This window comes from Peromyscus californicus, unplaced genomic scaffold (genome assembly GCF_007827085.1).
Source record: "Peromyscus californicus insignis strain IS unplaced genomic scaffold, ASM782708v3 Scaffold_11__1_contigs__length_118956290, whole genome shotgun sequence".
NCBI classification, from domain to species: Eukaryota; Metazoa; Chordata; class Mammalia; order Rodentia; family Cricetidae; genus Peromyscus; species Peromyscus californicus.
The window spans coordinates 62,196,725-62,223,121 of NW_026294402.1; the positions used below are offsets into that span (position 1 = coordinate 62,196,725).

General features: G+C 46.6%; 1 protein-coding gene across 5 annotated transcripts in view; it reads right to left on the minus strand.

Moving 5' to 3' along the window:
* Positions 1–26,397, minus strand: part of Tln2 (talin 2) — a 426,813-nt gene that overhangs the window by 122,181 nt on the left and 278,235 nt on the right. For all 5 annotated transcript variants that reach the window (XM_052713268.1, XM_052713262.1, XM_052713236.1 and 2 more), the window contains 11 exons: positions 25,207–25,387; positions 23,897–24,010; positions 20,625–20,733; positions 18,950–19,158; positions 18,320–18,418; positions 11,835–12,002; positions 10,263–10,557; positions 7,677–7,843; positions 5,578–5,706; positions 3,907–4,020; positions 1,683–1,796 (listed from right to left, as the gene is read on the minus strand). In XM_052713268.1, coding sequence (XP_052569228.1) covers positions 1,683–1,796; positions 3,907–4,020; positions 5,578–5,706; positions 7,677–7,843; positions 10,263–10,557; positions 11,835–12,002; positions 18,320–18,418; positions 18,950–19,158; positions 20,625–20,733; positions 23,897–24,010; positions 25,207–25,387 — 1,699 coding nt within the window. The remainder of the gene's footprint in view (positions 1–1,682; positions 1,797–3,906; positions 4,021–5,577; positions 5,707–7,676; positions 7,844–10,262; positions 10,558–11,834; positions 12,003–18,319; positions 18,419–18,949; positions 19,159–20,624; positions 20,734–23,896; positions 24,011–25,206; positions 25,388–26,397) is intronic.

Consider the following 26,397-nt stretch of genomic DNA (forward strand, 5'->3'; position numbering starts at 1 on the left):
TCCAGAATGCTGAGATTAAAGGGGTGTGCTACCATGCCTGGCTTAAACACATATACTTTTTGATTAGTTGATTCTGTTGCCTTTTATTTTGAAGCTTTCCTGTTTCTTATAAAGATCTAAGTATCTACAATAGCAGTTAAAAGAACAGGAGAGAGCTGGGCAGGGTGGCTGGTGCCTTTAATCCCAGCACTTGGAGGCAGAGGCAGGAGGATCTCTGAGTTTGAGGCCAGACTGGTATGCAGATTGAGTTCCAGGACAGTCAGGGCTGCACAGAGAAACCCTGTCTTGAAAAACCAAACCAACCAAAATAAACAATAATAAAAGAACAGGAGAAGAGAAAAGAAAAAAGATGGGAGTGAGAAGGAGGGAGAGGTGCCAGAGAGAGAACATGAGGTTCAGTTAGCCTGGACTGAGAAGCACCCGCACACTGTTCAATCCTAACTCTCTATGGTTCACCTAGTGTAGGCTAAACACACAGCTGGCTCCAGGATTACTAAGGTAAAGAGAAAGACCCTTCTAAATTCTAAGTCTCAGTGTGACAAAGGAAAAGTAAGTTGCTTGCAAATCTCTTTCTAGGAATTCACCCAAGTAAACAACTCAAGTTGTGGATAAAGATGGAGCACATGAAGAGGATTACATTACAGGGTGCTTGTGATGGTCCCCAAATAAAAAACCAGCATGTCTGATGAAGGGATGATGGCTAAAGGCAGAGTACAGTCACCTGGAAGACTTTCTGAATTACAAATGCCCACATTACAAAGGAGGGCTGGGGCTGAAGCCCAGGGCCGGAGCAATTGCTTCTCATGCTAGTTAAGCCCCCAAAAGGTATCTATACAGCGAATGTAATTCAAAAGATTGTATATCACAATTAGAACATATCGTATGAAAAAATATTCTCAATGAAAACAAAAAAGGAAAGATTGTAAGAGCCAGTAGTAAGGGAGGTGTCTTTTGGACACGACAGGACTGTAACACTCAGGAACTCATAGGAGCCATGGTTTTCTGCACACAACCTGCACATTATCAAGCCAGGCAACTTTCTAGTGTGCAATGGGAAGGGGTTCATGAGCTCCCATGCTTAACTGAGGAGCAACTGATGTTAATAGAGAGTCAGTTTTCTTTAAGGGTGTGGCTCCTGGTAGAGTCACCACACTCCAGAAGTGTATGCACAACACAAACTAAAGTCAATGGGTTATTCAGTTTTAGAAAACGAGGACTCTAAGTTGGGGGTAGAGAGGTGAGAGTGGTCTGGAAGGAGCCAAGGTGAGGAGTTCAGTGAATATGACCAAATTGCACTGTGTGAAATTCTCAACGAATTAATAAAGGTATCTTTAACACTAAAGAAAAGATTATACATCCTCCCCACAAACCTGTTGGTGTTTCTCTCTGTGTGTAATAAAAACTCAAGAAAGTAGACTAAAACACCTGTGTTTTATCTCTGTATAGGAGAGGTGTGGGAGGCACTTGAAAACCAACCCCCGGGCACATGCTTTGACCGTTAGCATTTCCCTTGGCCAGTGACATTTCCCTCTCCTGAAATGTAAAGAGGCCTTGCAGCTGCTCAGACAAAAACTTAGCCAAGGCTATGGGGTCTGCACAGGTATGTTCCCTTCCCAAGGACAAAAAAAGGCAGACTGCCCGCTGGGGGTCCTGCAAGTGACCACGCTGCTGATGTCTGTTACCTGCAGGAAGTTCTGGCTGGAGATGATAAGGGCCAGCTGAGCGCTGAGGTCTTCTGCTTGAGCTTGGCTCCCTCTCACCCCCTGCACGAGCTGAGGGATGTGATCGGCCACTGCCTGCAAGAAGCAAGAAAATGGGAACTGAGCATGCGCAGAGAGGACAAACTAGCAAAGGGGCAGGGAAAGGACCCCAAGCGCTGCTTTTTGATGCGTGATCCACACCCGGGGACAACAGTACCGGAAGTTGGGTTAAAGAGCATACAAAGCGTGATCCACACCCGGGGACAGCAGTACTGGAAGTTGAATTAAAGAGCATACTTAGCCAGTGGGGTTCTTCCCCATACGGAATCCCTGTCCCCACATCTCCGACTCGCCACCCCTCCACTTTAACAGTAGTCCTAATGGTCTCAGGATATTTGATAGACCACCCTCTATAACAAAGCCTTGAAAGAACTTTCGTAGTCAAAACTCATAGGCTCCTGGCTGTGAGGACTAAAGATCAAAAATCAAAGAATACAGAATTTACAGGTAGGTAAACTGAGTCAGATGGCCCCATGGCTGGAAGAAGTAAGGGGAGAGGTTCATGAACCAGCCTGTTTCAGGGCTCAGACCTCTGACTTTGCAGGTATGGATTGTGGGCCCCCCGCATACACATGGGCATCTCTCCTGTTTTTCTGTTCCAGCATTTCTCAAATGAGAAAGCCCGAAACAGGGGAGAGCGGGGCCATACTTGGCAAAGCAGGACTACTGTATGCCAATCACCTCCAGGGGTGTCTTAGGAACCATCCAGATCATCTACTTGTGCTCTTCCTAATTATCCCCTGATGGAGCAGGCTTCAGAGGTCTGAGGACCACCACTGGAAAAGGTACGGGTGAAGGTCCCCAGCGCATTTTGGCCTGGGGTCCATACTCCACCTGCCAGCCAGAGTGTAAAATTACTTAAAAATATCCCTATGGACAAGTGCCCAGGTCCTTTCCAGTGCTGATTCCAGAAACGTGGTCCATTTTCCCTCTCAACTCAGTCTGTTGGTTGGCATCCCTCTCATTTCCTGGCAGGGATGCTCAGAGATCTAATAGCTTCAGTCCTTTTAGCAAAGAGGGAGAGAAGGCTGACTCCACAACAGGTCCCCAGACATGAGCGGCTTGTGGCCCCAGAGGACGGAGAAGGCCACTTTCCCACCCTGCTGGCAGCTGCATGGTGCAAGAAAGAACTCTACTGGTTGAGCAGAGGCCTCACCCTCAGCAAGCTCTTCTCCTTCCACAGATCCTAAGCACAAAGGACCTCAGACCCTCGTGCACTAATGATGCTCTCTCTTCCCCCTATAACACAGTCAACTCTAAGAAGGGACCTCGGAAAAATCAGAATCAGGAATAGTGAGCTCCAGGCAACTCTTCCCCAGCAGGGCGGCCATTTCAGAAGTAGAACTGAGTTCCCTCAGAAGCACGGCCCCAGCTGAAGAAGTGGCATTTCCCTCCAGATGACTTATTTTTTTTTAGAGATTTGGAGGAAAAGTCAGAAAAGGTTAACTGTCAGAACACTGGCACAATCAGACATGCCTGTCGCTAGCCTCCACTGCCAACACTCTCAGGAGACTCCAGCAGGATGCCCCGTCACGGGTGGACAATGGCTTTGCAAGAGGATGTGTGTGGTACCTACCCATCAAAGGTGTCCTGGGAGAGTCAACCTCTTGGTGGACAGAGAGAATGTTTGTGGTGAGCTGGCCTCAACACAACACCAACGCCCCGCCCCAGAAAAACAGAGACAAACAAGCAGCAAGTAACAGAAAGCACCAGAACATGAGGCCACAGAAGGCAGATGGACAAAGCAGACCCCGATGAGAAAGCAGGGAGCCAACCCGCTGGAGTGCACAGAGACTGGATTTGACCAGCCTCCCAGAGGGGAAGTGACTCTGGAAAGCCAAGGACTCATTTCAGTTTCTATTTCAAAGCTCTGAAATGGCCTCATCGATTCTCTTTATTTAATTCAGTCTCTTAAAAATGATGTGGATAAAGGAAAGATAACGCTGGAGAAAAGACACTCCTTCCAAACACAGGCAATCCACTTAATGGACAAAAACCAGACGTGTGTACACCTGGAGCATGGAGCCACTGCAAACCGGATTAGGAGCCTGGAAGACCTGCCTTAAGTGAATTACCAGGGCATGTGGAGATCTAATGCTATCAGTAATACGTTGCAGACCTGGCCCTCGGCGCACGGGGAGCTTACCTTGCAGCTCTGGACCAGTTGCTGCTGGGCTGAGGGGTTCTTGTTGGAGACAGCTGCATTCTGGGAGGCTGCGATGGTCTGCGTGGCAGCAGCTGCAGCCTGCTTGGCTGCAACCTACAGAGGACAGTGACACAGGTCAGTTCAAGATCGTACTTGCAAAGTCATACGGCCACCGATGGTCTCAACCTTCTTGCTCTTCACTGCCTGCCGTGGGTCTGCACTCCTGGATGAAGTGGTAAAGGCCGGAAGGCATGGAAAGCTCACCTCCTCTGCTTTTTGTAAAAGACTGGCTTGATCTTTTGCAAGTCTTATACTGGCCACCACAGGTGTCTGTGAATTCATGAGCACAACAGCCCTGGTACATCTAGAAGACATTATTTCACCGCAAGCCTCCCTAACCTCTGGCCCTTCAACGTTTCCACCCTGATGTTCCCCAAGCCTTGCAAATGATGAAGCCAGTCAGTCAACTCCTCAGCATGGAGCAAGAGGCCCATGAACCCCACACCTAGCCAAGGAGCTATTGGCAGCTGATGGCCGATGGGGAAAGAAGAGTCAGCTTTCTTCTCTGTGTAGCTCATCATATGCCGCCTATGCTCCCTGGATGGAGCCTACGCCCATGCACATACAAGCAGCATGATTTGGACTGGGTGAGTTATTATTATTAGAGGAAGGAGGAGGAGGAAGCAGAGGTGCTGGGCAGCTTCCAGTGGCATGAAATTAGGAAGGGGATATCGAGAAATAGTCCAGGAGTTGGAGTTGGAGAGTGCGACGTGTATATGATCTAAATACATTCACGTACAAAGTTATCAAAGAATAAGTGGAAATTTAAAATACGAAAGACAAGAGACAACTGCAGTGCTGGGATGGCACTGGCAAGCAGCATCAAGTCTTGATGCTCCAGGGAAAGAAAATCTCCCCATGAAGCACAGGCTGCTCTTGACGTCAATGGAGGTGTCCACGTCCCTCCTCTCACAGCACCCAGACCTCAGCTCACACTGACACCCCCCGCCCCCCGAGGTAATTAAACCAGTTCTAGCTGTCATCTCCTTCCAATGAGGAGGCTAGTTGTCTTCCAGAGCCCAGCAGACTGCCTGTGGAGGGGCTCTTCATTAGACAGCCAGGTAACTTGGCCTCCATCCCTCCCCATCTTAGTTTGAGCGTCTCCTATAAACATCCATGTAAAGACATGTTTTTCTTAGGTAGTTTTTGTCTGTTATTTCCAACTCTTTAATTGGAGTAAAGATTCTGAAAAGAAATGACACAACAGTTTAGTCTTCCCCCCTCCTCGGTCTCCCCCTGTTCCCTAGCACCAGTCTAAACTGCTCAACAGGAAGCCTAGGAAAAGTCACTGCCTCCAACAGAATAGGAACTTCGCAGGACTGGTCTGCTGAATGTATCCTTTAATGCCGGGAAAAAAGAACCCCAATCTTCCTGCGAAAAGACAGCATTCTATTTCTGAATGTTGAACTCTGAACCCGAGCCTTTGGCAGCTATGAACTAAAGCAATTTTTCAAATTGTGTCAATTCTTTTAAAGTACCCAAACGATCCGACATCGCTCACTTTGATTTGGCATTCTTTATACAGGCATCATTTTGGTGATTTGATTTTTTTTCCCCAGGTAACTCTTTGCAATCACATATGGCACCCTAAAAGCCAGCCCCTTTCCTGACCTCCAGCCGGTTGACAATTTTTTTCTTAATAGCATTCTGGGCAGCAGCATTGGTGGCTACTCGGAGACCTTCGGCAGCTTCTCTCAGCCTTTGTTGCTGGTCTTCATTCTCTGGGTTGGCTGCAGCCCCCTGCAAAGGTGGAGACAGACATTTCAGGTACCCCAGGGGCAGGAGGCTACAGTTGCTAAATGCATGCCTTTAATTTTACTTCTAACTAATAATGAATAGTATTTGGAATAGAAAGCTGTAAGCTAGGATATATAGCTGTGTACCACACCAGGCTGTGTTGCTGGGACTGAACCCACAGCCTCCCAGATGTTACATTCCCAGCCTCTATAAACACTATCTTTATACTAAAGATCCAACCTCATGGCTATACAATCCAACTGTAAGAAGTAACACTGTAAGTCACAGTCTTGGATATGTATACAAATTATCTTGTAGTTACAATTTCAAAACCTCAAGGCTTCAAAGACACGGCATTATCAAAAAATACCACATTAGTATATATGTTTTATATTTCTTTATGTATCAGCTAAAATTTAAGTAAAAAGAAATATATCTTCTTCTATTCTGGAGTTTAGTTTTATAAATCTTGTAAGATAAAGGGCTCTGGAAATCTTCTTCCAAAGGATGAAGAACAGTTGTGTGGGCATCATTTACTTAACAACAACAACAACAAAACCAAAAAACACTCCCTTTTTGCCGATTTGAATTACTACTATGTCAAACACTGAAAGGTCAATACGAACAAAAAAAGAGTGAATCTCACTGTAGGAGAAAACAGAATGGTCTTTATCAAGAAGGATGGAGGGAGGGGCAGACAGACAGACATAGGATGGATAACAGTGAGCCGCTTCAGGGTATAGCTGGGAGTGACCTCTTAAGTTCTGGAGCTCAGAGTGCAAGCTATGGCCGAGAACAACTAACTACACAGCACACAGAGTGAATGTTTACAGTGATGGACAGCGGTGTATGCTATTATGAGTCAATTTCAATTTTTGATCTGAAGAAATAGGCTCTGATAAATCTCTCCCCGTCAGATATGAGAACAATGTGTAAGCAAAAGTCTTTCTCAAGGAAGACTTGATCCTAACTGGTATGACAGATCTTGATGGCTCATGTCTTCACATCACTGCTGGAACATTTCAAGGCAAAAGTAAATATGGAAAGTGAAGATTCCATTGGAAAAACAAGGGCTTGAATGGAGCATGGTGAGAGGGGGTGGGGAGGCCATAGGGGTAGTATGTCCTACAAAAAGACCCTCAAGGAAAGTTTGCTAAAGGCCACGCAAAGAAATCATGTCTTTAGAGAGTATTCTGGGAGAACTGAGAAAAACAGCTGGTACCCAACTGTACTCAGGCTGGCAGAAGAGCGTGGTAGGTACCCACGTAGCTGTCACCAGTGTCCTCTGTGTAGGTCTACAGCCCTTGTACCATGGTACTTTAGTTGAGCCTGTCCTCAGAATCTTGCTAGTTTTAGTTAGATATGTACAATTCTGAAGTCATGAAAGGCTGAAGTTAACACAGGGGGAGGACACTCTTCTATTGCCTTTGAGACAAAACATGATGCCGAAATTTGATCGTCCACTTAATGAGATTTAGGATCACCATGGAAACAACCTTTTGGGCACGTGGGTGAAGGAGTTTTCAGACTGAGTTCATTGAGGTGGGAAGACTCACCCTGGGTGTGGGCAGCCCCATTCCATGGGGCTGGGGTCCCAGACTGAAAATGGAAAGGCAGCTGAGTACCAGCATTTACCTGCTCCATGCCCAGGATGCGACGTGACTAGGCAGCAACTGCTTTTGCCACCATGAATAAACCCCTCCTCCCTTGAGTTACTCTCGACAGGCACTTTTGTCGCAGCAATGAGAAAATTCACGATGTCGGCAGTGGTGGCTTTGCCGTCTGTGCCTAGTCAGCACCTCTTTCTCATGTTCAACAACTCCTCTGCTACCCTAAGTGCGTTAAATGTTGCAAAGCGACTCAAGCATGCAACAAGGAGAAATCCACACTCCATCCTTCACCTTTGAAGGTAAGCTTCAAAGCCTAACACTCAACAGTGTTTGCATTTCAAGCTGAAAGACCAAATGCCTTACCTTTGCAGCTTCCACCATGCGGGCCGTGGAGTCAGCCAAGAGCTTTGCAGCTGCAAGGAGCTTCTTGGAATTCTCCATGTCGATCTCAGCCTCCGCATCTGACCTCATGGCATTGACAAGATCGGACGTGGCCTGGGCCAGCACCCGGGCCTGGCGCACCATCTCACCTGGAGGACAGGACAGCAGATATGGGTTGTTTATTTACCATTCTGTCTGAGAATGATCTCAGCGGTCAGGAAGGTTTTTTTTTTTTTTTTATTAATTGTTGTTATTTGTTTGAAACAGGGTTTCATGTTCAGCCTCTAACTCACTATACAGCCAAGGATCACCTAATCCTCTTGCCTCTACCTCCTTAGTGCTGGGATTACAGGCAAGCATCACCATGCCCAGTTTATGAGGTGCTGGAGGCTGAACCCAAGGTTTTCTTGCAGGATAGCCAAACATTTTACCAAACTGCTACACTCCAGTTCCTGGCTTGGAGTTTGTTGTTTTTTTTTTTCAAGACATGATTTCTTTGTGTTGTAGCTCTAGTTGTCCTGGATCTCACTCTGTAGACCAGGCTGGCCTAGAACTCACAGAGATCCGCCTGCCTCTGCCACCCGAGTGCTGGGATTACAGGTGTGCGCCATCATTGCCCAGTTCCCGGTTTGGAGCTTTTTATTACTAGTTGTCCTTGCTGTGCCTGAGACTTTATGAAAGTCTATTCCAACTTTCTTTCGGAAGTGGGAGGTCTATTAAGATGCAACATTAAAAGTGAAACCACCCCAGAGAAAGGACTGGTTCCTCTCCCACAGCTTGTCTGAGGGGAGACAAGCTTTTATACATACAGACATGCTAAAATCAGCGTGGTGACCTCGATGGCATTGAGGGACAGGAAAAAAAAAATAAGACACAAGTGGGAAAACGGATGAAACCCGAGCACTGTGGGTGGTGAACAGGGACATGCCCACAGATGCTTTGACAAATGTGTCGCGAGTTAGAGAAGATGTTAGACACGGGAGGAAGTGGAAAGATGGGGCTCTGCTACCTTTGCAACTTAAAAAAAAAAGGTAAAGCTAGAACTATTCTAAAATAAAAGGTTTCCATAAAATAACAAGCCCCAAATGAGAAGAGCATGAGCACAAAATCCAACTGTATGCAGCATTCCCGGTTACTTAGTAACTTAAGAAGCATGTAAAAGGGGGCAAGATCATTTTCTCAACAACTACCAAACACTTGCCAGGCCTGTGGCACACACTTGGAATCCCAGGCCATCGCAGGCCAGCACAGAGTATCACACGTTCAAGGCTAGTGGTCCTGAATACAGAGGAGAGTCTGTCTGTAAACGCTGCTAAACAAAAGGACCACCTCTCAGAACTCATTATAAAGCACGTTGGACACTGGCAAAGCAAGAGGCAGAGGACCTCTGACAGGCAGTTGGTAGGGTTGCAAATCCTTTTTAGAAGAAATTTCATTAAGAAGTTTAAACTTCAAAAATCCATGTATCCATTGGCTGGGCAATTCCACAGACGGGCACTGCCGCCACCTACACAACTGAAAGCCAGGGAAGACACATTTTTAAGAAGGCTCTATGTAGGAACATTTTTATAAGAGCAAAACAAACTTGGAAACTAAATGTCTATTAACAGACACACAGTCGGAGGGCCGGAGGCTAAGCTCAGTGGCGGAGTGCTTGCCCAGCATGCAGCCAGAGCTCTCCCTGGGTTTGATCCCTAGCACTGAGAGAACAGGATAACTGGTTAAATGTATGATGATGACGACTCCAAAGTGGAATGCTATCCTGTCATTAAAAAACCAAACAGGGACGTATAGGTATGTATGGAAAAATTCATAGTATGCATAACACAATTACATTTCTATAAGCTGTGAAAGGCCTTCATCTGTCTCTCTATACACAACCTTTAAAGGTAGAGAGGTTCTAGGAGCTGTGAGGTGATGGGTATGCTAACTTGTTTACTACAGCAGCCGTTTTACCATATATCAGTTCAAAAATCAAGCGGTCAGTTCTGGGGATCAAGAGGGCACAGTGACCTGATGAATTCAGAGCAGGTGACTTTTCAACAGGCTGAAAAGGTATACTGCATATGTAATTTTAATTTACAGCATGATTATAGTATATCAAAATGCTCCACCCTACACCTCCCCAGGAAATGCTAACCAGGAGCATGGTCTAGACCCTTCCTTCAGACCCATCGGCTATCTACTGTCCCTTCTGGTTCTCTACAGTGACCTTGGGGGTGGGGTAGGGGTGGGGGCAGGGACAGGACACGATGATGATCTCTAGTGGATCTCCACATGTTCCTGATTCCTTGGGTGGCTGCTCTGACTTTACCAACTATATCCTGCATATGGGATAAAAGGATTTATTAATACTATAAATTCAAATAACAAAAATGCTGATGTGGTTTTTAACTGCGGCTCTGGAAGAGGTTGTCAGGACTCCTGGATCTTTTCTCTGTGCCGCTGCGTGCAAGTTTTGGACTAAGGAAGATGAACTATTGTTCTTGCCAGTTCCTCCAGAGTGACTGTCACCACGAGGAAACCCCACACCTATCCAGTCCCTCCTCTCCCAAACCAGTGCCTCACCAGCATCACCCATGGAACTGAAGATGCTCTCGGTGACGCACATGATGGTGTCGGTGGCCTGGTCGTAACGGCCGATGGGCTCGCCGCGGCTGGCAAACTGCCGCACATGCTGCAGGAGGTCGTGCAGGGCCTGGCTGACCACGCTGGCCGCCGCGCTGACCTGCTTCAGGAGCTCACTGTCGCCAGTGGCTGCCTGGCAGGCACGGACACAGTTTTCCACAGAGCGGTCCACCAGCTTCCCGGCCTCTATCAGTTGCTCCTGACACACAGGAGAGCTGATGGTGGGGCTCACGACCTGGAAAGATACAGAGAGGTTTGCTGCAGTGAATGTTCCTGGTGTCCCAGAATGCCCAGCATCTCCCTCAGGTCCCTCTGACCCTCACTTAGCATACATACAAGGGACTCAACTCATGCAGTGGGGTAACCCCCACACTATGACACTTCCTTTGTGATTTGAGAAATCTTGCTAATTAGTCATGTGCGGCAGTCCTCATTACCTAGCACTTAAATAAGGACAAAGTCCTGATATTTACCAATTATACGCTTTTCCTCTGAGTGAATCTTCTAGGCTGAGACAAGGCAAATGACTACCTAAAAGAATTGCATGTATTTCTCAGAGGCCATCTAAAACTCCGCCTGGGTTTCCTCAAAGACTAGGGAAAGTCTGTTAGTTATCTGTGGACTCCAGGGCCCGCAGGAACCTCACTAAGAATGCCTTTGAATGCTCCAAATCCTATCCCAGGTGGGAAATGCCACCCTTTCAATCACAGATCTACATGGCAGGAGATGGAAAGTCCAGAAGCAGAAGCCCCATCCTCAGAGAAGCAGACATGCCTGATGGAATGGAAGGGCCCCTGGAGTCAGGCAGGTCTGAGTCATAACCCCAATTCTGCTGCTTATCTCCATGACGGAAAGCCCCTCACTCACACCGAGCGTTCTCAGGCTCCTCGTCAGTAAATGAAGGTGAATGGGGCTCGGTGTGCAGGACTGCTGGGCAAACCCAATCACATGATTCTGACACAATGAACACACCCTGGAGCCATTCACAGCAAGGACGATTAGGCCTCCCCAAGAAGTTGTGGGTTCAGTATGAACCCCTGTACGATACTGTGGCACCCACTGCAAAGCCTCTTTTATGCACTGCATTAAGAGGCCCAAAGGGAGGCACAGCATCGTGCCTCTAACAACAGGTGAGGCATCAATAAAGACAATTAGACAGCTTATACTAAAACCCTAGCATGGCTGGCTGGCTGTGGTGGTGCACAACTTTGATTCCAGCACTCGGGAGGCAGAAGCAGACAGATCTCTGTGAGTTCAAGGCCAGCCTGGTCTCCACAGAGAGTTCCAAGAGAACCATGCTACACAGCGAGAACCTTGTCTCAACCTCCAACCACTCCCACAAAAACCAAAACAACCCCCCCCGCCCCCAAAGAACCCAAACAAACACAAATTCTATCATGTCCCCCCAAAGAAGCCATCTGAAGCAAGCTCCAGACCTCAGGCTACTTAATGATGGGTGGCAGGTCCGAGTACATGGCGCTGTAGGAAGGGATGGCATGCCAGCTGGCTTACCTTGGCACACGCCACAAGCTGGGAGGTGGAAAGAGCACACTGGGTGGCTGCAGCGATCACTCTGTTCTGTAGGACGGTGTCTTCAGCCACCTGGGCCACATTCTTCGCCTTGAGCACCAACATGGCAGCCGCATTGGCAACAGCTTTAGCCAGACTCATTAAAACATCCTAAGAAAAGGGGACCAAAGCGACTCATTCATTTATTTATTTTTTTAAGTCACCCTTCAAACACTAAAACTGCGTGGAGTGCACCCAGACTTTCTATTAAAATTCCACTTGGTTTTTACCTTCACCCCTTCAATTTTTTTTCCCTTATTTTTTGAAATGCCAGCTCATCCTCCAAAGAAACTAAGAAAAAAAAAAAAAAAACAACCCTTGTATTGAATAACCAAATCTGTCCCTGTAGACAGTGAGTAGCACAGGTTTCCACATAAAACAGGTCAGGGGCTGGGGGAATGGCTCAGTCATTAAAATGCAAGCACCAGGACCTGAGGCTGGATCCCCAGTGCACACGTTAAAAAGCCACAGGCAAAGTGCACACGCTTGAAATGTGCTGTCAGGACGGAGACAGGTAGATCCCTGGAGCTGGCTGGTCAGCCAGCTACTCTAATCAGTGAGCTTCTCATCCAGAGACAGACTGTCTCGAAAAATAAGGTGGAGAGTGACTGAGGGAGACATTTGACATTGAACTCTGGCACTCATGTGTACACGTATGTGCATGTGTGCCAAACAGACATACATACATACAGACAGACAGACAGACACACACACACACACACACACACACACACACACACACACACGAGCACGTATATAGATCCCCCAAAATACCACACACAAATTTAAACACGAAAACAAACCAGCTGAAAGAGGAAGGGTTTAACTGCTGATTCACATTCATGTTCTCCCATTGACTCTTGACTCTTGTACGTGTGATGGATGTGTGGCGTCAGGAGAAACTGAATACATATTCAGACGCCACCAATACCACCTGCAGGAGGTAGGCATTAAATCATGACCTCCAAGTTGTCATGCCCCAGAGTAAGTTGAAAATTTATCTTTTGGACATCTAGCTTGTTAGGATCCAAAAGTCAGCTGCTCCTCCGCCTCCAGAAAGCAACGTATAACACACCCAGACAAATTGATAGCACCGAGTCCTACAGTTGGAGAGCCAAAGACTGCTCTGAATATAACTTATTCTCAGTGTCTGGAACCTTCTGCATAGGGATTGGATTATGCAAAGCAGAAGAGAACTTGCATAAATAAACCAGCGGCAAGATGATGGGGCGTGTGTGGGGGGTGGGGGTGTGGGAATGCTTCAGTTGGAGACTACTTGCCCAGCAGAGACAAAGCCCTGGGTGCCATCCCTATGAACCAGCTATGGTGGTGCCTTCCTGCAATCCCAGAATTTGGGAGGTAGAGCAGGGGACCCGAGGTTTAAGGTTGTCTTGAGCTAACCTGGTAGGCCAGCTTAGACCACATGAAACCCTATCTCAAAACAACAAGCTTATCTAGCAAAGGATGCCAGCGCTGATGAGAGCTTAGAGTTGTTTATGAAGGGCATCCTCCTGCAGGAGGGAGGATCCCTTGGTTACAACTGCCAGGTCTGTCACCCATCTGTCCGACCTGAAGAGGAACCACTTTTACATTTAATTTACTTCAGTGCCGCACATATTGAAAGCAGCTTATGTGATTTAGAAATGCTTTCCCAGTCACTGTTACTTGGAGCAAAGCTTTTCTCCAGAGGAGTGGTCAGAAGTCTTTAGTTATTCATCAGATAATGTTAAAAAAAAAAAAAAAAAGCACGTTTGGTTCTAAACATCAAAGGTACCCATAGGGTCTTTACAATGAGAGATTTTATGAGAAAATATATTGGAAACGGTGTCTAGCCTGTACAGTTTACACTGGTGACGAATACATGTGACCCAGGCAACGCTAAAAAGCAGTCAAGAGCCTAAAGAAGCTGTTGGGGCTGGAGAGAAGGCTCGTTAGGGAAAAGACACTGGCTGTTACACCTGATGACCAGAGGTGGGTCTCTGGGAACCCTATGACTAAAGGAGACTCCCTAAGGCGTCTCTGACCTTCTCATGTATGCAGTGGTAAAGCAGTAAGTACGTGTGCGCGCACGCGCGCACACACACACACACACACACACACACACACACACACACAAATGTAATAAAATGGAAAAGAAAAGTTGATTTTAAAACGGACAAAAATAAAGTGGCCTTAAAGGAACCATTTACTGTGGCCGTTCATGGGTCTGCGACAGTGTCTGTGTGTGGAAGAAAAGGCCAATGACACTTTCAGGAGTCAAGGGGCACTTATCTGCTGCACAACTCTCAAAATTGTTCCCAATATGCCTCCCCTTACCCCCGCCCCCCCCGCATCGATCTTGGACATTTGTCTCTGAATTCAGGTTAAAAGCAATTTGGATGTCACAAATTACTAGCAAGACTTTTAAGCATAACTTTCTGAGCCAATCAGAACATTACTTCATGGAATATGAATCCATCTGCTCACACTGGGACCGAGACTGGGTCACCCACAACCACGATTGTCACAAAGGACTTTGTTTTGAGTCATTTAAAGAAATTCTGTTGTTTCTATTAATTTTGTCCAAAACAAACAGGAAAAGAACGAGATCCTGCAGTTAGAGCAGCTGACCAGGTCTTTGTCAGAGTTTTCAATCAGTCCACTATTGTGTGGCTTGTGTGAAATAAATCCTTGTCAGCTCTGGGAACATGCAGTACGTCGAGAACCCAAGAAAGGCTCCACCCTGGGACTCAAGACACAGAAAAACAGAGTGGACACCCAGTGCCAGGTGGACCCATGACTGCAGGAGGCCGGGGAGCTCATGTTACCATACTTGTCCTCACCTTAAGACTCCACTCTCCAGAGCATTCCACCTTGTCCCTGAACCTGCCTCCCTAGCAAGGCCAAAGAGAAACAGACAGGAGGCGGAGTCTGCATCTGAACACTGCAGACAATCCATCCAGGGAAGAGAGAGGATGCAAAGCTTCAGGAAACCGCAGGGGCAAGTGGCATGCCTTATGGGAATCCACAGCATCTCCTCTACCGCCCTCGACACCAGATAAAGTATTGCTTTTGGGTGTGCACATGAATGTGGAGACCAGAGCACAAGCTCAGGTACCATTCATTCCTCAGGAGCGATCTACCTTGTTTTTTGTTTGTTTGTTTTGAGATAGGGTCTTTCACTGACCATAGGCTTGCCAATTTGGCTAGGCTGGCAGGCAAGTGAGTCCTAGGGGATCCTTCCATCTCCGTCTTCCTAGTCCTGACATTACAAATACATACTACTGTGTACGCCCAGCTTTAAACATGAGAACCGAGGATTTAACTTGGGTCCTCATGCTTTCATGGCAAGTACATTATTACCCACACTATATCCCCAATCCCCAGAAAGCAATACTTTTGAGGAAAGTAAATTGAGTGCTTAAAGGTAATGAAGCCTAGCAAGCTAGCAGCTGAATCTAATATAGACCAAATTCCTAAGAGTTATCTGCCTAGGAGAATTACCTGTACCAATATAAAATGTGAGCCCAGCACAAAGACAGCATGGAGATCTGAAAGGGAATCAGGATGGGGACAAAAGCGGGCATCATTGGGGTTTATTAAGTGGTCCGCGGTGAATTCTGCACATGGTTCCTGGCTCCTGGAAATCTCAGTGGAGAAATGACTTTCAGGAAGCTATTACTGGGACCCAGCCTCTGCTGTGTACTGAACACCTTACTGCACCTCAGGACATGAATGGTCCTGGGGTCCCAGAACCACAAGTACAGGGACAGGAAGGAGACACAGACACTACTATGGATGAAAGTGTAAGTTTCTTGTCACACATATAATCATGATTTAGTCCATGTGACACATCCTGTCCCAGCAATTCTAGAGAAAATGGTATCCTGGCTAGTTTTATGTCAACTTACACAAGCTAGAGTCATCTGAAGGGAGGGAGCCTCAACTGAGAAAATGCTGCCCCACAATCCAGCTGTAAGGTATTTTCTTAATTAGTGATTGATGGTGGGTGGTGCTATCCCTGGGCTGGTGGTCCTGGGTTCTATAAGAAAGCAGGCTGAGCAATCCAGTAAGCATCATCCCTCCATGGCTTCTGCATCAGCTCCTGCTTCCAGGTTCCAGGCCTGTTTGAGTTCCTGTCCTAGCTTCCTTCAGTGACAGATTACAATGTGAAAGTGTAAGCTGAATAAACCTTTTCCTCCCTAAGTTGCTTTGGTCATAGTGTTTCATCATAGCAATAGTAACCCTAACTGAGACAAGTGGCACATGGCCATCTATGAGGTAAAAAGCCAGAATGTCAGGGAAAGCTAAGAGAGAGGAAACTGTTTAATCTCTTTCTAGAAAACATTATGTCAGTAACCGATGAAGAGGCAGTCAAAGGGGATGTAGCCAAAAATGCATCCTCTTGCATTATGGGAAGGATGTATTTAAGGTATCAAGTGGTTGATAAAAAGATTTTTTTGTTTCCAGGCTGGACTGATGGATCAATGGTTAAGAGCACTGGCTGCTCTTCCAGAGGTTCTCAGTTCAATTCCCAGCACCCACATAGTAATTCACAATTGTCCATAATGGGATGTGATGCCCTTTTCTGGAGTACAGATGTTCATGAAGACCGAGCATGTATATACATGCACAAATCTTTTTTTTTTTTTAAAGAGATGTTATTTTTCTGAATTTAGTGATATGTACAGTGTTAGTTCTTATACAGTTGAAATTTTGTGATTTCTGATTTCTATGTGTTTCACATATAGTTACATATTGCATTATGATATAATAATTTAGAAACAGTTTCTAAAAAGTAAAGCCAGAGCTGGGCATATAGCTCAGTTGGTAGAGTGCTTGCCTCCCATGCATGAATGGAACATCTTGTGTTCCGTTTCCAGGACCACATAAGCAAGTCATGGTGGCGCATGCCTGTAATCACAGCATGTAGATGAAAGCGGGAAGACCAGAATTTCAAAGTCAACCTCAGATCCATAGTGAGCCTGGAGATAGCTGAGGCTACCTGAGACCGCGTTGCCCAAAGTGAAATAAAAGGGGTCGAAAACCAGCTAAGTGGTTAAGAGCACTTGCTGCTGTTGCTGAGGACTTGAGTTCAGTTCCCACCACAGATTTTGGGTGGCTCAAAACTAACTGTAACTCTACCTGCAGGGGATGTGACACCTTCTTCTGGCCTCTTGAGGGACCCTCATACACATGCACGTGTACACAGAGACACACGTTCACATAAATGAGAGAAATACAAAAGTAAAAAGGCCAGTGAAATTCAATGGAATCATCAGACAATGGATTGGATAGATCTAGATAAGGGTATTCTTCAGGAAGCCCAGCTTAGAAATTTAATATTCTAACTGGAATGGACTTTTGTATTACTTGTGAAATCAGAGATCTTTAAAGAGGAATAAGAGGCCCTGGCCTTCAGTTATATGAGCAGAGCTCACCCTGGCCTACCATCTCAGTCTTAGTCCTCAACACCGACTGTGGGGTCAGAAGGAGGCAGACAAGCTGAGCTCTCGTCCGAGCTTCAGTGTCGTGAAGCTGGCAGGGAATCAAACCAGCTGCAGACAGTAGCATCAGCTGCTCGGCAGAGGACAAGCAGTGTAAGACTCTAGCACTGAAAAGTAAGGGTCACAAAAATGACTTCTCAGCTGGGGTGTCGCACACTACACAGCAAGCTCTTAGCTCAGTCATCAAGTGCTTGCTGGGTTCGCCTGCATTAAATACCCAGACCCTACTTTAAAGAAGACAGTAACTTAGGAAAGACCTTCTAAAAAGTAAAGGAAAGGCCAGAGTTGGAGATCTTGCTCAGTGGGCATGGTGGTGCATGTAGTACTGGGCAGGCTGAGGGAGGCAGATCTCTGGCACTTGACTGCTAGCCAGCATGGCTCAATCGGCAATTCCCAGGTCGTAGTGAGAAACTTTATCTCAAAAACAAAGAGAAGGTGAACAGTATCCTGAGAAATGACATCAGAGGCTGACCTCCAGCCTCTACACACATGTGCACACACATGCAAGCACACCAACACCCCCACACAAAATAAAAACACCACCAATGACAAAAAGAATGAGGCCATTAGAAACCACACCCCACAAACTAAAACAGGACTTGCCGAGAATGGGAAGTATGGAGGCTGGGTAGTCAATAGAAAGGGATTCACGATTGCTTTATCCACTTTTTTTGTTTATAAAATGTTCAAGAAGCTGATGAGCAACTAGAAAGGTTCAGTAAGTATTTTAGAAGGTGACACATAATATGTGACCTGAGTTTTTCCATTAAAAACATATACAGTTAACTGACACTAAAAGACCTCACTACTCAAATCATCTCTTTTGATCTTATTCTCAACAGCCCCAGGAAGTCCGGGCTTGTATTCCAATACATCCTCCCTTCGAGGTCAGACTCATCACTCAGACTCCTTTCCAAGATCGGGAAGCCGCAGACATCTTACTTGGAATCGCTCATCCGTCTCGTTCTCTCCGATCTGTCTCAGGAGATCGCCACTGGCTTGGCCGATGCTCCCCGCAGCAGTCAAAACAGTCTGTCGAGGCTACAAACAGATAACATGATTTGGTTGGAAAGAAAATGAATTTCTTCCTAAGTCTCACCACACATCAGTATAGCGAGGAATCATACAGATTGGTTCCTCCCACACACAAATGAAGATCTTGGGTTGTATGCCAGATAGGAGAAAAAAAAATCCTGCTGAGATCGATGCAAGGAAATGCTCATCAACCAGTAACAGGCAGATGTGCTTGAAACTTCCAATGAATCAGTCTTGCACAATTAGATCAAAGCTGGTATATACAGAAATTCAATTGCAAACCTATATGTATGCCTTTCGTGTACTAATCATGGGGGTTGAGTAACTAGCCTGGATCTAATTCAATTCCCTTCTTGGGAAGGTTCCTAGTAGGAGCACAACCCTCCCCAGAGGTTGAACCACAGGATCTGACTCGTTTCAATAACTCAATACTACCCTGAAAGAGGACGGCAGAAACCTTTCAGGAAGCCAGAGCTCCATGGATCTGAAGGGATGCAGTTTTTCATCTCAATGTGACTATGTGTCCTGAGGGCTCACCTCTCCAGAAGTAGGCTGCACGGCCTTCAGCAAATCAGACACAGCTCCGGCGAGGGTCCTGGCAGCTCTGAGAAGGTCCTCCCCACTGCCCACATCATCGTCCATGAGGGCCGCCAGCAGCTTCACACCCTTGGACATTTCGGTCAGGTTGGAAGAGATTGTAGTGATTGCACAGCCCACGGCTGTGTAGTCAGTATCAGCGGGGTCACCTGAGACAGAGAAGGACCAAGACCAAAGGACAGTGGTGATGGACGAGGAGAGCCTAGCTTGGTAGGCTGGAAGCAGTACGGATGAGACAACGCCCACTGGCAAGAGCCCATGCCCCACCATCGCGCAGGGATCAAATACAGAACTCTGAGGAACTCAGTGAATTGCCATCACCCTGACTCCGAGTGGCTTCAATAAGGTCCTCTCATCTGGAGGTCTCACATACTGAGAGAGTGAACAAGGCTCCTTTAAACGTCCAAAGCAAAGAGTCTTAAATGTGAGAGAGGTAGTGGGAGGGTTGGAGTGGCTAGGGGTGGTGGTGAAAGTGATGAGGATACAGTGTATTCTGGTACGAAACTCTCAAGTACATATAATTTCAAAGTAGGGGCCAGTGAGAGGGCTCAGCAGGTAAGATGTTTGCTAATTCTGATGACCCACATTGGTTCCTCACCACCTGAATGGTGAAAGGAGAGATCGAACGCCTGAAAGCTGTCCTCTCTACATGTGCACTGTGGCATGTGTGTGCAGCCCCACCCCACACTGATGAGTAAATGCAACTAAAAATTAAAAAATAAAGTTCCAAAGCAGACTAGGGAGATATAGCTCAGTCAGCAAAGCGTTTTCCTTGCAAATACAAAGACCCAAGTTCAATCCCCAGAATTTATATCATATATTAAAAAAAAAAAAAGGAGCTAGCCCTGATGGTATAAACTTATAATCCTAATGCTGGGGAAATGGAGGCAAGTGGACCCCTAGGCCTGAGGGAGAGCTAGCCTAGACTACTTGCAGAGTTTCAGGCCAATGAAATACCCATCTCAACAAAAAGAAGGACTGTGTTTGAGGAGGGACATCTGAAGTTGTCCTGTGACTTCTCTGTCTCTCTCTCTCCCTGTCTCTCTCACACACACATACACACGCACACAAACACACACACCTCAAATTCCAATGCATGCATCAGCATCTCATAACCCCAGCTCAGGGGTCACTCTATCCTGAAATAGTGGTACACTGCAGACAAAAGTCCAGGTATTTCCCGGCTCTCAACAGACAGTGTGAGGGTGGGAGTCAGGCTACCCCAGAAGACACAACTACCGGACAAGACAGGCAAAGGATAGATGCTTGACATGTCCAGACCATTTCTAGATTCTAAACCCTCCACAGGAGAAACTGGCCTCAAAGACTTTGAAGTATGTTCACATGCTGATGGACAATGAGCACTAAGTAAGTGCTTTTTAATGATACACGATATCAACAAAAAAGAATGTGATGTTCCTTACATTCTCTTGGATCGTTTGGAGCAAATGCCTAAAGCAGGCCAAGTGTCTAAAAATAGATGGTCTTCTCACAGTATAGCAATCTGTCACTTCAACAAAAGAATGAATATGCGCGTGCACACACACACACGCACACCCACACCCTGCCCCCGCCCCCACAAACACACTACAATGCAAGACACCCAGGGACTTACCAGCCGTGAGGTTGACAACTGAAGCTGTCCCAGCTGTGATAGCATCAACTTGAGAGTGGATTTCATGTTTGGATTCATCCACTTTGTTCTGAACCCATACCCTAGATGCCTGTAAAACCAGAAAATAGAACAGCATAACCATAGCACTCAACTGCCCAGGAGACCAGAGAAGTTGAGCCATAGGATGAGACCAGAATTTGGCTGCACTCTCCCAGCTGGGCCAGCACTGAACATGCCTGAGTCATCTTAAACAATATCCCAAACAGGTTTCTTGTATGTCCAGAGATGTTCAAAGGTCTATAAATTCTCTGAAAGGTCTATCAATTCTCTGTATCTCATATTGCAATTTAAAAGATGTTTATAACTTGTAGGAAAAATAATTTGACATGACTATATCTAGGTGAATACAACCAAGAGAGTCAAAGATCATATCACTTCCTCCGAGACCCAGGGAACCCAGGGCAGAGGGGAAGGAGAAAATGTAAAAGCTGGAGAGAAGAGTAGTGTGCTGGTTTGAGTGAGAATGGCCCTCACAGGTTCACAAGTTTGGATAGACCCCAGCTGGTAGAACTCTTTGGAAAGGATTAGGAGGTGTGGCCTTGTTGGAGGAGGTGCTTCACTGGGGGGCAGGCTTGGAGGTTTCAGAAGACAGAAACAAGCCTCTCTCTGCCTCATACTTGCAGATCAAGATGGAGACTTCAGCTGTTCCTGGCACCAGGCCTTCATTCCAACATCCTGGACTCCAACCCTCTGAAATGTAAGCCTATTTAAATGCTTTCTTTTATAAGTTTCTTCGGTCATGGTTATCACAGCAACAGAACAGTAAGACAAGTAGAGTGCTGTAAGTATGCAGGCTCTGGGCGTGACATGGCCATGACCCTCTTGGGACTTTCAGCAGCTAGATTCCTTGAAAAAGAACTGTACAAGACTGGGTCCATCAGGAAGGCTGGAGAGACTCCTAAGGTGTCACCCTACACTGAGGATTGACAGGCACTTAATGGTTGCTGGGAGAGGGAGAGACATTTTCTTTCATGGTGTTGCTACCAATAAGTACCACATGTTCCCATACATAACCCCTCGCCCATGCTCCTGTGAGTAACCCTAAGTAAACGCACTGGCTCATCCAACAACAACAACAACAACAACAAATAAGATGAACGAGGAAAGAACAGGCTCAACAGGAGTGGGAGAAGAATACGGGAGGGCAATGGGGTAAGTATGACCAAAGGACATTATATATATGTATGAAAAATTCACAACGAAAGCCGTTATTACATGTAATTAGGACAGGCTAGTAAAAATCAATGTCTCACAATAACTCTGGATGTACAATAACACTTGACGACAATCTTCACTTTGCTTTTGTAGGCAGCAGAGTTAGAACTTGGGCATGTCAGCTCACAAGGGTTCTTGACCAACACTGAAGCTTTTCCTATGGACATGACATGAACTATCATGAAGAAAGTCAGGTATCACGGCCATGTGCAGCTGGCATTTTTCCCAGTGTGCCTGGGAAGATGGGCTGAGGCTCCTGCTCTTGGCCTGCTTTGCCTCTATCAGGTGACAGGACAATGGCAAACTATACCCAGGTTCTGGGCCTTGCCTTTCCCCTACTATAGAGACTCAAAGGGTATTCCTAACTCTTATATTTTGTTTCACCCAATCAGGTGTGTCCAACCTGAAGACTGTGGGCTACAATTGCCGAGGATAGCTTATGACTGTAGCTTAACACAAAACAATGTAAATTTACTTAAAACATTATGAGAGGTGTATGTGTGATTAGTATTGTTTTATAGCTTCACTTGTGTCAGAAGCCTGGCTATGTCCACGTGTAAACTGTCTATTTCCTAGCATTGCAGAGCTCACCTCTCAAATGATGGTTTCTATTGATAATGATGACCCTGTAGGTAAGACACTGATCTAGGCTTAGGGGAATCGCATATTATCTTAGCACATTCTAATTCTTAAAAATTGGTGAACTGGGACAGTCACTGCCACGTATTTTAAAGCCCTGTCTCCCAGCTGTTCTGGATAGGGGAGTCCACTATTTATTTCCACTCTCAAGTTCCCTGAGAAAAATGTATAAGGAATTCAGGGACTTGAGAGAAATGGTACAGAGTGCAGTAGCAACCTCCATACATACACACACCGGTACAGAGATGGAAAACAGCCTTCAGAGACAACTTTGAAAAAGTGATCCGGCTACACAGGAGGAGGTTGCAGAATGCATCTCGGTTCTGGCCCCTGCAAGGACATCAGTCTATCTTCTAGCGGTGGGTTCTCATGGTGCTCATCAGAAAAGGTAGGAAAACAAACCAAACCTGCCCTGGTGCCCAGGGCTGCCCACAGAGACACTGATTCGTGTAAGCTGCGATTTTTTTTGTGATGCTCTGCAGGTGGTTTGGGTGCAGAATAAGGAGAGGAGGGAGAAGAAGGCAGCAGGAAGCAAGCTTGCTAGTCAGGTCTTTGCAAAGTTTAGCACACCCACAAATCACAGGGGCGGCTGGCTAACAGGCACAGTGACAGAGGATGCTGACGGGCCTAGGATTTCTGCTTCTCTCCTAAGAACCTGGGTGATGTCAGTGCTGCTCTCCTGCAGACTACGTCTTGACGTGTGAGGCATTAGCTGATTTGTGCAGCAGCTACTGGAAGGCCTCAGTGCTCATCACTTCACCCTGCTGCATGGCTCAGTAGTATACAGCTAAGCCAGGCATCGACAAAACACTGTACTCAGCCAGTATCCCCAGGCATGTGATGGAAACACGTATTTGTAGGCCCCACCCCACACCCACTAGATCAAAAACACATGCTAAGAGCAGAACATAAGCGAAGATGAGGGCTAGGGCCCAGAGATAAGTTTTAACAAGTCATCCACGGGATCCCATTGTGTACTGAATCTGAGAGCTACTGGCAGTACTTAAAATGACAAAGCCAGCTACCTGAGTTGAGCTCTTATTAGATGCTACATGCATGCTAAGAATTGGATCATCACCCCTTCCCATCAGCCTTATTTACAGATGACAGGGGAAAGGCTTGAGGGAGTGAGATACCCAGATTCACACAGCCAGTGAATAAAGGAGCTGGGATCAATGGACTCTGGGGTCTAAGCTCAGCACAGCAGTCCTCTTTTCCTATGAGTGCAATAGAGCATCAAAGACCCAACATATACCGAGACGCACAGATTTCTTTATCAGCTAGCTGGAGATAGAGCATGTAACCTTATTCTGAGTCAGGACAGAGACACGAGATGAGAAGGACTGATGGATATTTACCATGTCTTGTCCGAGAGGTGGCAGTGAGTCCAGCTCGCTGAGGTCATCCTGAGCCTGCTGGACAGCATGCATGCTTGTGTTGATGGTCCCCATAAGGGCTTGCTGCGCTGAAGTCTGGAAAGGTAGACGAACACAAGGTGGTGAGCAGAATCGGGGGAATGACATGGTCCCCTTGCAAAGCAGAACAAAACTAAACCTTCTCAGTCAAGAGCACATCTCATTACGCACCTGAACTAGCTCCCATTTCAACCTGAGGGCTAGAAATAGCACATTATATTAATAGAACACAAAGCGAAGGTGATTGCAGTGAAGGGCTTATAATCAGAAGGGTGTGGAGAGCTTAATTAGCAGACAAGAAGGCTGACGAGCATCTTCACAGGGGAATTCAGGAGTACAGTTGATCTGAGTACTGTGGATAAAAGATACCATGCACAGAACACAGATGGCTGCTTCCTAAGAAGGATTCTTGATCATCCTTAGGACTCTGCCCAAACTTAGAGCCAACATGCTTTTCCAGCTGCATGATTTCCAAGCTTTGATATTCTTGAGTCCTCAGAACTAGCCCAATAGCAAGGAATTCCCAAGGCGGGCCTGAGTGGTACTGAATCAGATGAATTAGAAAGTTTTCAACAAGACTAGGTTGCAAAGGGAGGTCATGGATGACTAGCCCATTTCTCACACTTTGTGAGGGTATCAGGGCCAGTCAACTTGAAGCTGCTGCAGGGGCATGGGGCTTTGTTTCTACAGCACAAAGAGGTTCGTGATTGTTAAATCTTTATGGCCAACGTGAATAGATTAAGAATCACCTTGGAAACAAGCCTCTGGGCAGATCTTTGAGGGTAGACCAATTTCTAGCTTGAGTTAACTGAGGTAGGAAGGTCCACTCTAAATGTGGGTGGCATTATTCCACAGGTTGGGATCCTGGACTATGTTAAAATGAAATCGGAGCACCAGCATCCACCTCGTTCGCTTCCTAATGCGATGCACAATGTGATCAGCAGCCTCATACTCTTGCCCATCCCTTCCTCATCACAATGGACTGTACTCAAATTGTTAGCCAACACATACATTTCTTTCCATAAACTGCCTCGGGCAGGTATTTGTAATTGCAATGAAAAACGTAACTACATGCAAGGCCCCTCACTCTCTAGCCCCTAATTCTGGAAAGAAGCAAGTAGTCAGGCAATTACAGGAATGCGCAGTCGTTGACTCGTGGCTCAGATGTGAGGCCCAGGGTCCCCACACAGAACCCACCCGTCACCATCTCTGGTGGCCCAGAGGTTAACAGATGAACAGTCAGGGAGTCTCACCAGTGGAGGCATGTGTCCTCGGTGCATCTGTCCAACCATGACCTGCTGCTGCGGTGAGGGCATGCTACCAACATTGAACGTCTCAGGCCCGCTGGAGCCAGAGCGCATGACAGCCGGCAGTGCTACTGAGCCGTGCTCTGCCTTCCCAGTCCGGTTGAACTGCTGCTGCAAGATGGTAGACCTGTGGAGGAGACGACAGGTCAAGGTGAGGGAGGCACCCACATGCAGTATGGTACAGTGGGGAGACATCAAAGATGTACACTGCCTTAGGTTGTGGAGGCCACTTAAAAAGCACACAGTGGGCAAGGAATGAAGAGAAGCACCAAGATGCTCAGCGGAAGCACCTGAGATGAATCCCTTCAGGACCAGTGTCAATGTCTCCAGTGGGTAGTGTTCTAGTATTATACAATGTATTTGTTCTTAAGACAGAACAAACGACAGTCCTGTCACAATGATGCGCTAAGGGAAGGCTGGGATATGCTGTCCTATCACTTGGCCAGTCATCCTAAAAGAACACCACTCAGCAGGTTTTTACTCTAGGCAGCAATAGATGGCACCTATCCTTAGCTTGATGGGGGAAAATGTGCAAATAACTTTAAGGAAAACCTCTCACAAGTTCAAGTCCAATGACCACAGAGGGTATCTGTCATCTCTGGAGGCTTGAGAGACTCTTGCATCTCTTCCAAAAGATTCCACCCAGAGATTAGGATTTGTACATACACACACACACACACCACACCATCTTAACCCATTCAGAATGAGTGGTAAATGAGTGATAAGTGCAAAGGACTTCACACATGTGTAAGTAAGGAGCTAGATGGAGGGCAGTTCTTCTTCAGGAACGCAGTGGGAAAGTCACAAGGAGGGTCTGGGGAACCCAGGTGTGCCTATAGAGGTGAAGAGGGAAGAGATTTTATACCAGGAGGCAGGGACAATCTTAGACCATCGCTGTTAACTGAGTGACCATCTTAAGCAACAGACATCTGTAAAGAGTCAGAAATGTGAGCAGAGGTGGGTGGGGGCCAATGAAGAGTCCTACAAGGTCAAAGTACCGAGAATGATCACCTGTTGAGCGCTCAAATCTAAACAGAACATCTATGTAACCTTGGGTCTTGGGGGAAGGGGCCACAGCTCCGAGAACATCACGGAAGAGGAGGAGGAGGGAGGCAGAGGCACTAGCATCTGGGAGGA